General features: G+C 37.3%; 1 protein-coding gene across 1 annotated transcript in view; it reads left to right on the top strand.

The window, feature by feature from the left end:
• The window catches only part of b3glctb (beta 3-glucosyltransferase b), a 53,979-nt gene extending 40,903 nt beyond the window's left edge, over positions 1-13,076 (top strand). Inside the window, exons 12-15 of the mRNA XM_017488440.3 lie at positions 5,877-5,976; positions 6,269-6,388; positions 6,774-6,918; positions 7,357-13,076. Coding sequence (XP_017343929.1) covers positions 5,877-5,976; positions 6,269-6,388; positions 6,774-6,918; positions 7,357-7,521 — 530 coding nt within the window. The 3' untranslated portion in view covers positions 7,522-13,076. The remainder of the gene's footprint in view (positions 1-5,876; positions 5,977-6,268; positions 6,389-6,773; positions 6,919-7,356) is intronic.
• Positions 13,077-14,391: the final 1,315 nt, after the last annotated feature.

Here is a 14,391-nt window from a genome sequence, read left to right as displayed (position 1 = left end):
TAAATTTTTACATAGTGTGTTACTGGGTAAGAGCTTTTAACCAACTTCATGAAGTTGAAAATAGTTCTATTTAATTGTTTATTTGATTGAACAGGGTTTGCAGTAATTAGACCTGGTTGTGTCTAGTCCAGCTGAGACTCATTATGAATGCAGTTTCATAGATTTGGGGAATTAGTAACTACTGGGACAAATACATTTTCACACAGGCCAGTTGGATTTTTTGCTTCAATAAATAACATTATCATTTAAAAACTGTGCTTTTTATTTTCTCAGGTTGCCTTTGTTTTATCTTAGATTTTGTTTTGATTTTTGAAACAATTTAGTAGGAGATACACACAAAAACGTAAGAAATCAGGATCAGCAAATACTTTTTCACAGCACTGTACATAAGAGTTACCTGATAAAATTCTCAAAGATAAAGTGCATGTTTCTATAATTTTGCAGTATTTCAATTCTACATATAGTAATAGACTTTTTTAAGCATGGGAGTCTAACTTTGCACACGGTCTTTATATTACTGAAGGAATTCAGGCATTTTGCTGGGCTATCAGATATAATTGTGCTGAACATAGTGTGTGTTGGTGTGTTATGATATAACTGAAAAACTGCTAGCTTCTAGAGATGTAACCATTGTTCCCTATTTCTATTGGGCAGACACTTCATTTGAGCAGAAATACCCCATTAACCACACAGATTGCAGATGCATTGTTCTTGTCTGATTAACATTAGCTGACTAGCTTTTGAAGACAACCAAGCAGCACCATTATGCTAAGATTTAACAGGTGATTGTCAGAGGTGTTTGAACAATTAAGCTCACAGCTATTGTAGCTAGCTGATCTCATTCATGTTTTGTATTGGATTTCTGTTGGCAGTGCAATTATCTCAGCTTTGACGCAATACTGTTAAGAAAGACAAGTATACCTGTGGCTGGTCCAAATCGCACTGCAATCATCTGTCAGTTACTCCACTGGATGAACACATTTTTGTGTCAGAGTTTTGCATGGATTAATTTTTTTTTCTGCATGGGAGCATGATTAGAAGTGCATGATTATGCACAAGTACAGCTTGTGCATGATCGTGATACACAAGTAATGCAATAAATGACATTCAACAGTCATATGCCACAATCATAAATCAGTTACTATGTGTGAATTAATAGATTATTAGCAAGGTGATTTGCATGTATCTTTGATACTTCAAAATCGACCTTCTCTACAGCACCATCATTCGTGAATGAATACAAGGACTATCTCAGATTCAGCAGAGATTTTGTCCCATGTAAATGCAGCCATTGGAAGCACAAGCTTATATTCATACCCCTTTAGAGTATAAGTCTTTTCAAGAAAACGCAGCTAAAGCATCAGAAAGTTGGAGAAGTTGCCATTATAGACTAATCATAGATTAATATGCATATTTATTTATTCATCATGTTCATTTGCATATCAAATGACAAATTAGGGAATAAAAAGAAGGAAGTTTTTGAAAACTTAGGATAGAAGAGAATATAATAGAATAGAAGAGTTTTATCAAGAATATGATATAATATTGGTACTTATCACTCAGGAATAGCCATACCTTTCTTCAAGTAATCAGTCTTATAGAATTACCTGGATATTAATATTCAAGACTTTAGTTTTAGTAAAGTAACTAACACTAATTACATTATTATTAATTAATTTTATCAATGTAAATGACCTTATATCGACTATTATAACTTAACTATTAATTAAGAACAGTGACTTATAAAGTTATCTGAAAGTCCAAAGTCCTTTATTAGTAGCTTGGATTTGGTTTTGACCTGCGAGACAGCAAACACTCAATCAGTTCAATAGAATAACATTTATTGAAATCCGCAAACACAAATTACAAGCAAATGTTGGACAGTGAATGCGTGCTATTGGTATGTGACCATGCATGAACCAAGGGCGCGCTTGCACTTGGCTCGAGAACAAAGGGATTCCTGCACATCCACACACAAAGGAGGAGTGAATCAAATAAATTTAAAAAGAACGGTTTCCATGTGGACTTTGGGAACATTATAGATTTATAAGGGGCTCTATCTCCAATTAATTGATCCCAGTTTTCAAATGACTGGATTAAGAAGTAGAATAAGAGTTGCTTGGTGTGCTTATTATATTATGTACCAAATCACTACAGAATCAAAACAATGTGGGTCATTTACGAACGTTATTGGCTCTCAGTGTGATAAACTAAGCATACTGTGGAGATCAAACAGAAAACTAGCAGTGTTAGTACAAGATTGCATGCAAAGGAGTTTACAGAGATGTGAGGAGAGAAAGAGAAGCAAAGATCAAAGTGGCACTTTGTATAGGCCTTTGTATAATGGGTTATATATACTGTATATACTGTATCATAGTACACAGCATACAATCTGGTCAAATTCAGGTTACTAAATATTAAATCACTTTACTAGAAATAGAAAACAAACTATATTTCCTATAGTTAATTAAGCCCATGTGCTCAGTCTCACTATGTAGTCTCACGGTTGAGTTAAATTTGCAGGTGTAATAAGAAAGGAAATATGCATGCATTTTGTTTGAGTGGAATCTAATCTTGCAGCATATAAGGTCCAAGTGCACACAAAGACTATTGGCTTTTCCACCAAGTTGTTTCTGCAGAGGGTGCTAGACATGAAAGAGAAACTGTCCTTTGGGGGCTTTTATCCTAGTGCGCCTTCTTCCCATAAGATGCAGGAAGTGGTGGTGCCTACTAGTGGTTAGTGAAAGCTTATGTACCTACAATAATATATTATCATTTATTTCGTATAGAAAGAAGTCATCTTTGGTCATGGCACCACAAACTAACCTTTTTACACATTTACAAAATACTATACCTTCTATCAAGAATGCTGACAAAAAGAATCGGTGTTAATTAGTACTTGTGAAATAGACATGAAGAAAATGGTTATGGTATAACTCGCTTGCAAATATATCCAAGAAGAGAGTTAAAAACGAATAACAAAGTGCAAAGGTGGACACAGGTGTGCTGCTGGTGTACCAGACTGTGAAAAAAGTGGTGTTGTAATGGGTTTGGCCAGGCCCCAGAGGGAATTTGAAACTCATGGAGGTTGGCCACCTGTTCGTCTTTGAACAGCAGCTCAAGGACTCAGCATACCTGGAGGAGGCCATCCATTTAATTTAAGAGTCCACGCTGGCAGGCTCTCCTTCCAATGCCACATTAGAATGGGCTGCAGTAAGGCATCAGTTTGTACTAGTTTTAGTGGACTACACAATGGGGTACCCGGAAGCACTGGTTCTCGAACTTGAATGGCTTAAACACCAGATACTGACGAGTGATCCGAGTGTTGCAATCCTTCATGTGGTAGAGCTATTGTAGTTGGGTGTGATTGGTACAGAGAGTAAAGGGCACCCCAGTAGGTAGTATCAGAGAGTTAGGACTGGCTACTTGATGACCAGTCACTTTTTCTGTGCTGTACTTGCTCTCCCTCACTGAGAACTTCCAGCTGATGTACAGCACAGTGTTCTCCTCCCTCCACCAACTGGAACAAAATGGCTCCAGTCCTCTGTCTGACACGTCAGTCTGCAGAACAAAAGGGAGAGGAAAGTCAGGAAAATAAAACAGTGGGCCCCCACACAAAACTGCTTTTACATGCCAAAAAGTCCATTTGCACATCTTCATCCACTAGACTGGATGTGGTGTTCCCTTTATAGTGAGGTTAGTCAGCATGTTGGTGATGTCTGAAAAATTAGACACAAACCTTTGATAATAGCCCAAAGAACTAACTTGCCCCCTTTTTGTTCTTGGGTCTCAGGCAGGCCACAATCACTGCTGTCTTATCAATTTGGGGATATACCTGCCCATGGCCCAAGTGGAAGCCCAGATACCATACTTTCACCTGCCTAATTGCACACTTCTTTGGGTTTACTGTGAGTCCTGTCCATCTCAAGGATCTCAGGACAGCTGTCAGTGCATAGGCACTGTATAGGCGGAGTATTCTGTCCATGAGACATTGCATGTCCTCCCACACTTGGTAGAGTTTTAATGTGGTGCTCTATGAGGTTTGTGCGACTAAGTAAAGGTGAACATATCAGAAAATTCCCCTTTAGAAAGGTGGAGGAGGGAGAGGGGAAATGCTGGGTTAAACCCAGTTTGTGGGGCTCCGGCACTTTAGTTCTGGGCAGGTGAAATCGGGGAAGGAGAAGGGAGAGAAGAGAAAGAGAGAGAGAGAGAAAGAGAGAGAGGTACAAGCGAGATGTCTGGACCAGGGACCACCACCAGGTGATCCTCTGCCAACAGAATGGCTCCATACAGGGATGTGGGCTGGTGGCACTAGACCCACTCTGCTGTTCCAGGCGAGAGTCAAGTGATGAACTGCTCCAGTACCACCAGCTCTATTATCTGTTCTGTGTCTGGCTCCTCTGGCAGCAACCACCGATGACAGGAGTCCTTCAGTTGCTGCACATAGGTGAAGGAGCAGATGACCTCGGTGAACTACAGCGACTGAAAGTATTGGCAGTGCTTTTCTGGTGTTCGGTTGACTTGCTACAGGGCCACCATCTTGACGCTCAGATACTCCACCTGTTTCTCTAACACTCTGGCTCATGGCAGTCACTGAAAACACAAAGAAACACAAATAAGTAGGCTGGCGCTAATAAGACACAGGTGAGAGTCATGATGTCATCTGCTACTGAAGTTTGACCACACCCCTGCTGCCACACTGAGGTTTCGACCCCCATAGTTTGATTGATGGAAAACGCTGACTAGCTTAATGTGATGAAGGAAGAACAGGTTTCCACTAAGGGTAACACTGATTACATAGAGGCACTGTGCTGTGACTACTGTAACTTTAAGAAAAAGACAATGATAAAATTGTTTTTGTTAAGTGACTTTTAAAAGTTACAAAGACAAATAAAATTAAAATTCAGATATACTGATTAAAATTTCAATCAATAAATGTCAATTCAGTAAATTCTCCCTCTTAATTTTTTTGGGCAGATGTGTTATTAAACAAATGTTTTATTATTAATTTATCCACATGTCTGCTGATCTTTTACACATCATTATTAAATGCATGCTTGTTACTGCTTCCATAGCCAGTATACCAGTATAAGATATGCTAACTTCTGACCTGTGAGTTGTGATTGTATTGGCACACCCATTCTTTGTTGTATGAGGGTTAGGGTTAGCACTATTTTTACTGTAGAGATTTTTAATTCTCTCTCTCTCTCTCTCTCTCTCTCTCTCTCTCTCTCTCTCTCTCTCTCTCTCTCTCTCTCTCATATTCAGTGTATTCAGTGTTGTTGTTTTTTTGCATGTGTCATGTTCCGGATGGTCTGATTTTACATATGTGTGTGTGTGTGTGTGTGTGTGTGTGTGTGTGTGTACAAATTAAAAGTGGACTGGCTGTTGAAGAAAAAATGTTCAACATATGCCCCCACCTCTCTGCTGTAGAGTACAAGTTATACCCCTCCTGCTGATCCCTTCCTTTCCTCTTGTGCCCATAATAGTCATAATGCTGGGCCTCTATTCAAAAATACATTCCATTTCCCCTGCATGCTCTTTGCCTACTAATTCTGTCATTTCTTTGTCATTGTCTTTTATGGTCAACTTCTTGTGTTTCCTGTTTTATTGCCTTTGAAGTGAGACTAAGATACATCTGATGTGTTTTGTAGGAGATTATAATGAACATAAAGCCTGACAAACTAACAGCCAATCGATTAGGCAATGTTTTTGCACCTCTTTGTAGAGAGATATCTTAATCTTGCTATTATTCTTCTTCATTTACATTACATATGTGCTATATGTTGCTTGCTCTTTTGCTCCCCTGACCCCAACCTCCCATTATTTTACCAACCCTGTATCAATTCATATAAATTGTGCACTTTGGTTCACAGGGCATTGTGCAAAGACTTTTGCCATTTTAAGAAGGTTTGTCAGCGGAGAAGTGATTCAAGCACCATGGCTGCTCCTTGTAGACGATGACACGTTGATAAGGTAACACGTCTGGAGCAAAAGTGAAACCTACAGGTACACAGGTCCCTCACAAAAAACAGGTGCACTTAGAGTGAAGCACTGATAATGTGTGGTAAAAAACATACAATCACAAATTTGTCATCTGATCAGGCATCCTAATTCAGAACACCCGTGTATCAGCTTTTGCTGCAGTGCAGACATTTTACTATTCATACTGTATTTTGGTCCCAGTTTTAATGGGGGCCTGCTATACTCTTGTTGGGAGATAAAAATCGGACACTTTGAGCAGTGACGTGTTGTGATTGCTTTTCAGTCTGCCTAGACTTCGGCGGCACTTACGATGTTACAACCCTAATGAAGCTGTGAGTATCGGTGAGCGCTATGGCTATACCCTCAGCAAGGGTGGCTACAGCTATATCACTGGTGGAGGAGGGTAAGCCTGTAAAACCAACCTCTAACTGTTTGTTTTTTTACTTGGTGGTTAATGAGTGCCTTTTGTTTATTGTCATTGAACAATGGTGGTTTGTGAATAGATAATATTTAATATAGTTTTTGACGTGTTTGATGAGACTTAGTTTGTATAACAGCTCTTGTGTAGAAGGCTACAGTATATTCTGTGGCCAATGCTGTAGTATGCATTATCAGTATACCTCTACATTTAATTTCCTATAGTACATTTAATGCTTGATTCGACTGTGACGTTTATTTTCTCTCAGCTGATACTTCCGCTCAGCCATAATTATGCTCTAATTTTCTATGTTGTCTGAGTGTGTGTCTGATAATTCCTGTTGTGTTTTTTTCTTAAATCTGTCTATCAGTATGGTGTTCAGTAGAGTGGCAGTTTTGAAAATCCTCTCCAGTGGTTGTGGCTGTTACAGTCCGGACGCACCAGATGACATGGTATTGGGAAGGTGCCTTAACACGCTGGGCTTGTCAGTCACACACAGCCCACATTTTCACCAGGTAATACACATACACGGTTTGTTTTATTGAACATTTATTAGCAGATTTTCTTAACCTTCATGTTGAGGTCAAAATGACCAAACATGATGGTCATTATCATTAATACTGAAAGTTATTTTTTCAACACGAAACATTGTGATAAAGATGTCTTCAAATTCTCAAATGAATATAATTTATTTAAAAAGTAGTCATCAGTAGGATCATGTTAACAATTTTTTGTGTGCTTGTTTCTAAACATACAGCTTATATTCTACTAATTGGTTCAAGATAAAATCATAGTATGGTCATAGTTAACAAGAACATTTGCTAAGCATTCAACAGTACATGAGAGTTAAGTGCTTATGTAGATTTATGGTGATAATTTTAATAGATTCTATATTTGTGGAGAGCTATAAACTCTACTGCCATTCTATAAACGGTCTATTTTGTGGCCCACAGGCTCGTCCAAATGATTATCCCAAAGAGCTGCTGCTCCGTCAGAGCCCCATCTCCTTCCACAAACACTGGAACATCAACCCTGTGGCTGTGTACCAGCAGTGGCTGATGGACTCTGAGGATCTGCTCCAACAGAACTGTAGGAGAGAATACAGTCAGGAGCTTTAAACCATGAGCTGTCTTTCATATTGTAAGTGTATATAATTTGGGGTATATAAGTTGGGGAAAGAATTACTCTTAATTTTTGGTTTTATTTAGTTTTATTGAAGAATATGCTGTTTATTTACTGTAAAGAAACACTTACCCTAGCTATAGATTTAATATTTACATTTTACAGAAATTTGGCAGATGCTTTTATTCAAAGAGACTTACTAGTGCAGAGCATAGAGGGGCTGATGGAAAGGACTTTATTAGTCTCCTCAATATCCCCATGCTCAGAGTGTAGCTAGCTGGGTAGTAGGGTTAACAGAACCTGTGAAAAATACATCCCAATTGATTAATCCTGTTTCTCTCCATAGCAGCTGGTATAAAATGTGACTGAACACATTTGATCCATTTATGTGACATTTGGGGCAGTTAAATATGGAATCATAATGACTGTTGACTTTTATGAACTTCATTATAGCGCATAATAGTGTTATTTGAGATACGGTCATATCCATAAGTATTTGGACAGTGACACAAGTTTCATAGTTTTGCCTCTGTAGTTTTGCCTCTTGGGTCACAATGGATTTGAAATGAAGCAATCAAGATGTAATGGAATGTAAACTTTCAACTTTAATTCATTTACTGAATGCTGCTTGTTTGTGGGGTTTCCTGCCTTCACTGTTGTCTTTGGTAACTGAAAGGCATGCTTAATTAGGTCATCGGACATTTAAGAGTATTTAATTTCTTTGCCTTAAGAAACACTTGAGTTGCTTTTGCGGTACGTTTTGGGTCATTATCCAACTGTACTGTACTGCATCTTGAGGTAAACCATCTGTATTTACATTCATGAAGGCGTCTCTTTATTGTCTTAGACTTTGACAATGATACGCCTACCTCCTCCAGAGTGTTCTTGACTTGGCTAGATGTTGTGAAGGAGTTTTTCTTCAACAAGGCCTTTTGGTGTTGCTGAGCTCACCAGTGGATTCCTTCTTTTTAAGAATGTACCAAATTTGGTCACTACTAAAGTTTCTGCTGTCTCTGATAGGTCTGTTTAGTTTTTTTCAGGCTAATGATGGCCTCCTTCACTTGCGTTGACACTTCTTTGGACCGCATATTGAGAGTTCCAATTAACAGATACCAAATGCAAATTCCACGCTTGGAATCAATTGCAGACCTTTTATCTCCTCAATTTGTCATGAAATAATGAGCAAACAGGCCATAACTGGCCGTGAAACTGCTTATCAGTCAATTGTCCAATTACTTTTGAGCCTGTGAAAATTAAGGGACTATGTAAAAAATGGCTGTAATTCCTAAACAGTTAATGCAATATTTTTATTAAACTTCTTGAATTAAATCTGAAAGTCTACACTTTAATAACATCTTGATTGTTTCATTCCAAATCCATTGCGGTGGTGTACAGAGGCAAAATAACGAAAATTGTGTCGCTGTCTAAATACTTATGGACCTGACTGTATATAATCAGCCTCTGTGTTAAGTTAACCACCTACTAATAAGCATTTGGAACTGTCATACAATATTTCACAGGAGGTATAAAAGCCTTTTTTTTTTTTAAAGAAAAAAAGAGAAAAAAAGCCTTTACTTCCTTTTTTAACTGTGTAAACCTGTTTAAAAAAAACACTGGAAAGTCATCTAATCTAATCTATCATACTATCCATCAGTTGTTTATAAATAATATTTAATTAAAGTGTTCTTTTCACTTTTTAATCGTGCTGTACTGTCAAATATAAAGACTGTCAGTACAATGATTCCTATTTTAAGTGTTTCCACACAAAGTTATTCATAGACCAGTACTGTATATAGAAAACAGGAAGAAATTTTGAGGAAAAAATGCAAATGCAGTTTGTGGTTCATTGATATGAAATTGACATAAAAATTATATACAGTATGTTTCTGCTGCAGTGAAGGCAGTGTTCTCATTTTGAGCCTCAGAATCCCAAATCTTTCAGTGATTAAAATAATTAATAGATTGTTAGTAAACACCAGCACTTAATGTAAACTTTTTGCTGTAAATGATAAATTGCAAATAGTCACTGAATTTGCCTGCAGCTTTAATTTGGCCATTAATAATTTTTTTGAGTTTAATAATATCAGTTTTTAATTTCCCTATTAAAATGTCAGAATGTTTCATCTTTATTATTTTAATTAAAATAGATTTTAAATTGTCTTCTTCCTGGCCATTCACAACACAGATTTAATCTTCACTTGAGAGTAATGATTAATCATTCTTTCATACTCCATGAACTTTTTCCATATCTGAGTTAGTTGTCTGAAAAATATGCAATCAACACTGATTCAGAATTGCAAAATTATATTGGTTGAATTATAGACAACAATGGCAGACTCTAAAAGTAAAGAGCGACATTGCTAGTTTTATTTTATGTGTAAATTCATTATTATTATTTTTTTAAATTAACATTGAAAAACAAATTGAAAATTTAACATAAAATTTCCAAAGCTATTTTCCCCCCATTTTCTCCCAGTTTGGTCATTTGCTAAATTCCCACCCATTAGCCTTTTCTTTTTCCTAATCATATATATTTTTTGTTAGGAAGAAGCAATATTTTAGTATTCAATCTGCCTGCCATTTGAGAGCTGTTAGATTAAAGTTAAATTAATTCGTTCCCTGATTAGTCAGTGTAATTAATAAAATCATTACTCTGTGTTTACTCAATCAGAATACCAAAATTATCTATCATTTCAGTCAAGTTAATTGTGGAAATATGTTTTTAATTAATTTCTCTTAATATTGGTCAGTGTACATTAGCATTTTTCCATATCATTTCCCATCTCTAATGCAGTATGATATATATGTTAAGCCAATTTGTAATTCCAGTAATAAACTGGAATAAAAAAACAAACAAACAAAAAAAACTAGTCTAAACAGACTAGAAAAGCTTGTCAGAAGAAACTTTGCAGTACATTTTTAGTTTAAAAAACCCAAAACTTTATAATCAGGATTTTTTTTTTTTACTGATTGTGGTGTGAACTGGATAGTCCCCACAGGGTGGGTTGGGATGTGCTATGTGCTACTTGTTGGGATGTAATAGCAACCTCTGGCACCTTACTGCCCAAATACAAATACCTACCAGATACTGGCGTTTCTTCTATGGCATGTATGGCATCATGTATGTTGGCCTCAGTTACGTCTTACTGTGTAGACTTCCAGTGCTAGACTGGAATGCGAGTTCTGTGGGCATGAGGTCTGGTACTCTGGTACTGCTGAGATTTGCTCTTGAAGTTTTGGCAGGCACATGGTAAATTCTCCTCAGATGCTCCAGTGATCAGGGAACATTGCCTGTCTTTTGCTGTCACTGTACATGAAGTGTCTCTGCCCCTTTTTTGATTTTCACCAAACCGGACATGGTGGAAATGTTTAGGCTTCCCAGTGCCTGTCTAACCTCATGTGACAGCTTGAGTGGGAAACAGTCCTTTCTGCCACTGAAGTAACTGACAGTTCATCCTGCCTGGAGCACATGGCTCATCTGATACCATGATGTAAGTGGGTATGACTCCAACACAAGCCAAGATCAAATTATTTCAGTTCCTCATACTCCATTGTGTTGAATTTTGATATTCTGTAGAAGGCTACCAGTCATCTACCAGTCATGCTTCTTGCAGTTCTCACTCTTGGCAATAATTTCAAAGTATTCATTGTTAGTGGTCATCTTAGTGAGGAGAACAAATGACGGCTGCCATGGTTCCTGCACACCCTTGGTAGGTTTTCAGACAAATGTCCAGCTCCTGAGTAACCGGGCTTGGGGAGTAACAGAATACATGTAAAGGCATTACATAATCAGGACACAAAAAACTGGTAACTGTAATCCATTTCTGTTATGTCAATAAACAAAGTAATCAGATTACAGGTACATTTTGTAACAAACAAATGGGAATACTATCAGGATTTTTTTTTCATTTAAAACCGAATAAATTCATCTTTTGACATAATACAATGTAGACAGCTGATAGATTACAGTTCTGTTTCTCTCTTGCCAGTCGTGAGTCACATTGAGCAAACGCCTGGTGCATGCCAGTGTTGCCCATACAGAGGCTCTACTTGGGCAGCCCACCCAGGTAGATTAAGACATACCCAGGTAGATGAAATCCGAAGTCCAATTTTTCTTTTCATTCAAGACATGCAATTGTCAGTTCATAATGAACACAATCCAGTGGACCTTCAACCCCCCGAAAAAAAAAAGCGCCAGGAACATGCGGCCCATTCCCGAACGGTTAACAATCAGGAAATAACGTTTTATTTCTCTCATTCACCACCGCTCACTCTCTTCAGTCGCTGTCCAGCTCACTTGACCACCGCTGCTCTCGCTCTCTCTCTTGTTCCTTGCTGTCAATTCGCTCTCTCATCTTACCTCTACAGACAGGCGTTGGAAAAGTTTTTTCCCAGCCAAGGAAAATTAAATGTTCCAGCAAGCAATGCCAACTGTGCAAATAGGCACATTTGAAAATGTATTCCATAAGGTAAATAGTTATTTCTTTTGAAAGTTATTTCTTTTGACATGTTCATCAAAAATTAGAGTCTGTGTTTTGTTCTTTAATATATTTTGAAAATGGAAAATGTATTTTAATATGTAGTTATTAATAGTTATTTATGTTGACAGTTATTTATTTTGAGTAGTTATTCGTTTGCAATAAATAGTTTATTCATAAACCTTTGTTTGACTAGTTTATTACTGAACCCGCACAAGTAAATTCTCAACCTGTGGGAAACACTGCATGTGCAAATAAATTTTGGGCAATGTTACTTTGGTAGAAATGAGCACAAATTGCTCTCTGTAATGCTTTTGTTAGGCTGACCATATGTCCTTTATTTCCCAGACATGTCCTCTTTTTCTGACCTTAAAAAAGTGACTAAATTTGAGAAAATGTCTGGGATTCGGCTTTAGTTTCATTATGATGTGCTTATGGTCTAATACTGCATCATGTGTGCGCATGTTTGCATTGCTTTAATCCCTCTCTGTAATTCCTGCCTTCTTGCACACCAGTTGGTCGATTATAAAAGACTTGCAGCAACTATTGCCAAATTCTGCCTCTCAACCCTTATCCTACTCTCAGTGAACGCACGTAGGTGAAGCCCTGTTGTGTACAATGTCAATGAGTTGCTTGACAATATCAGCAAATGACAGCTGTCCTGAGCCGCAACAATGCCCGTGGCCATATAAGGTCATTTTCAATTTCATGTTATCACATTGCTTCATATTATATGGCCATTCAAATGGGTGATGGCAGAAGGTACACTCGTGGCATCTAATATTTAATTTTATTCCATGGACATTCAAAAGAATGTATTTTTGTGATGCTAATAGTGTGTCTTTTTCAGTGTATTAAAATCTGCATTCATAGTAACACTGTTTTGAACGCTGTAAGACACAAAAGAAAAATTAAGGTGTCCTCTTTTTTGGAAAACCAGAATATGTTCACATATTTTGTGATGTAATGTAACCCGCATCAGGGTCAGTGATCTTTTGTTTATTGATTTATTTATTTATTTTCTTAAAACAAATCCAAACATTGAACATGTTTTTAAGCTCTAAATAAAAGAATTTTAGATCATATTGCTTTTCTCTTTACTTTGTGACCTTGAAGTAATCCAAAACGTAATCAGATTACATTATTTTAATGTTGTGATATTTTGGTTTACGTTACTGATTACATTTTTTAGGAAGTAATTTGTAACTGGAATGGAATACATTTTTAAAGTAACCCTCCCAACCCAGTGAGTAACTTAGTGAGTAAGTTGGACTAAGGCTTTGAGCTAATACCATTCCTGGACATGAAGAGTGTGCCTCAGCCCCCTCCATGGTTTTCACCAGACCGGCTGTGGTGGTAATATGCAGGCTTCCTTTAGCCAAGCTATCCTTAGCCAGCCTTTCTACATTTCTTATGTTTTGTGAGCATACATTAGAGAAAAACACAACCAGTTTTAGCCACTGCTCCTAGTGTTCATACTGCCATTGTTGATGGTGCTGAACTGCTATTCTGGGGACTGTGCCGAGGCCCACAAAGGAGTACCACATTACAACAGATATAAGGGGAATTCTTGTGCACAAAACATGGCATCACACTTGAGTCTCCACATTAGCGCTACACTGGCTCTCTTAATGGAAGCTTTGTGCTGACTCTAGCTTTACGTATACATATGTACCTTTTAAGTGAACTGTGTAGGACATTCCATTTTAGAAGAGCTAGAGTAAGTTGTATCTTGGCAGGATGTGTCATTACATCAACAGTTCATACACTGGGAATTTAACAAAAGCTCTAGTGCCTGGAACAGATGATAATATGGCTGTAGTCTTCCTGGAGCTTAGTGTGATAAAGCTGGTTTTAGATTTAGAATTTGTGTCAGATAAGGTTGTTCCTAAATAAACTTTTAGAGTTAATAATGCAGTGTATCATGGGGTTTTTAAAATGTATTTATTTATTTATTAATTTTTTAACAAAAGCATAATAAATCAGAAACAAAGGCAAATATTATGTACATCAACTCAGTCATTTGGTATCAATTTGTTGGTAAGAAATAAGAGCATAATGGTGAACTTTAAGTAATGAATTTGGTACCAAACAAGCAAATATTGAAAATGGGGACATTACAAGTCTGGCAGTGCATGGCCCATTATGCAATTAGAGATTGCATCCAGGTTTTTCAGCCAACTAGTAATTATGCTATTTTTGTTTTCATTTGGTTCCCTGAAATGATAGGAATATACCATACATATGTGATCCACACAGCCAAACATGTGGTAGCAGCGTAATGCAAAAAATCATGCAGAGCTTCAATTAATGTTCACATCAAATAGCAAAGTGGGGAAAAACGGTGATCTCAGTGATTTTGATATGGTTGTTAAGCATACAGGTTGT

The sequence above is a fragment of the Ictalurus punctatus genome, chromosome 16 (assembly GCF_001660625.3).
Source record: "Ictalurus punctatus breed USDA103 chromosome 16, Coco_2.0, whole genome shotgun sequence".
Lineage (NCBI taxonomy): Eukaryota > Metazoa > Chordata > Actinopteri > Siluriformes > Ictaluridae > Ictalurus > Ictalurus punctatus.
Note: the sequence above shows the minus strand (reverse complement) of the source record. Positions and strands in the feature narration are given on the sequence as shown.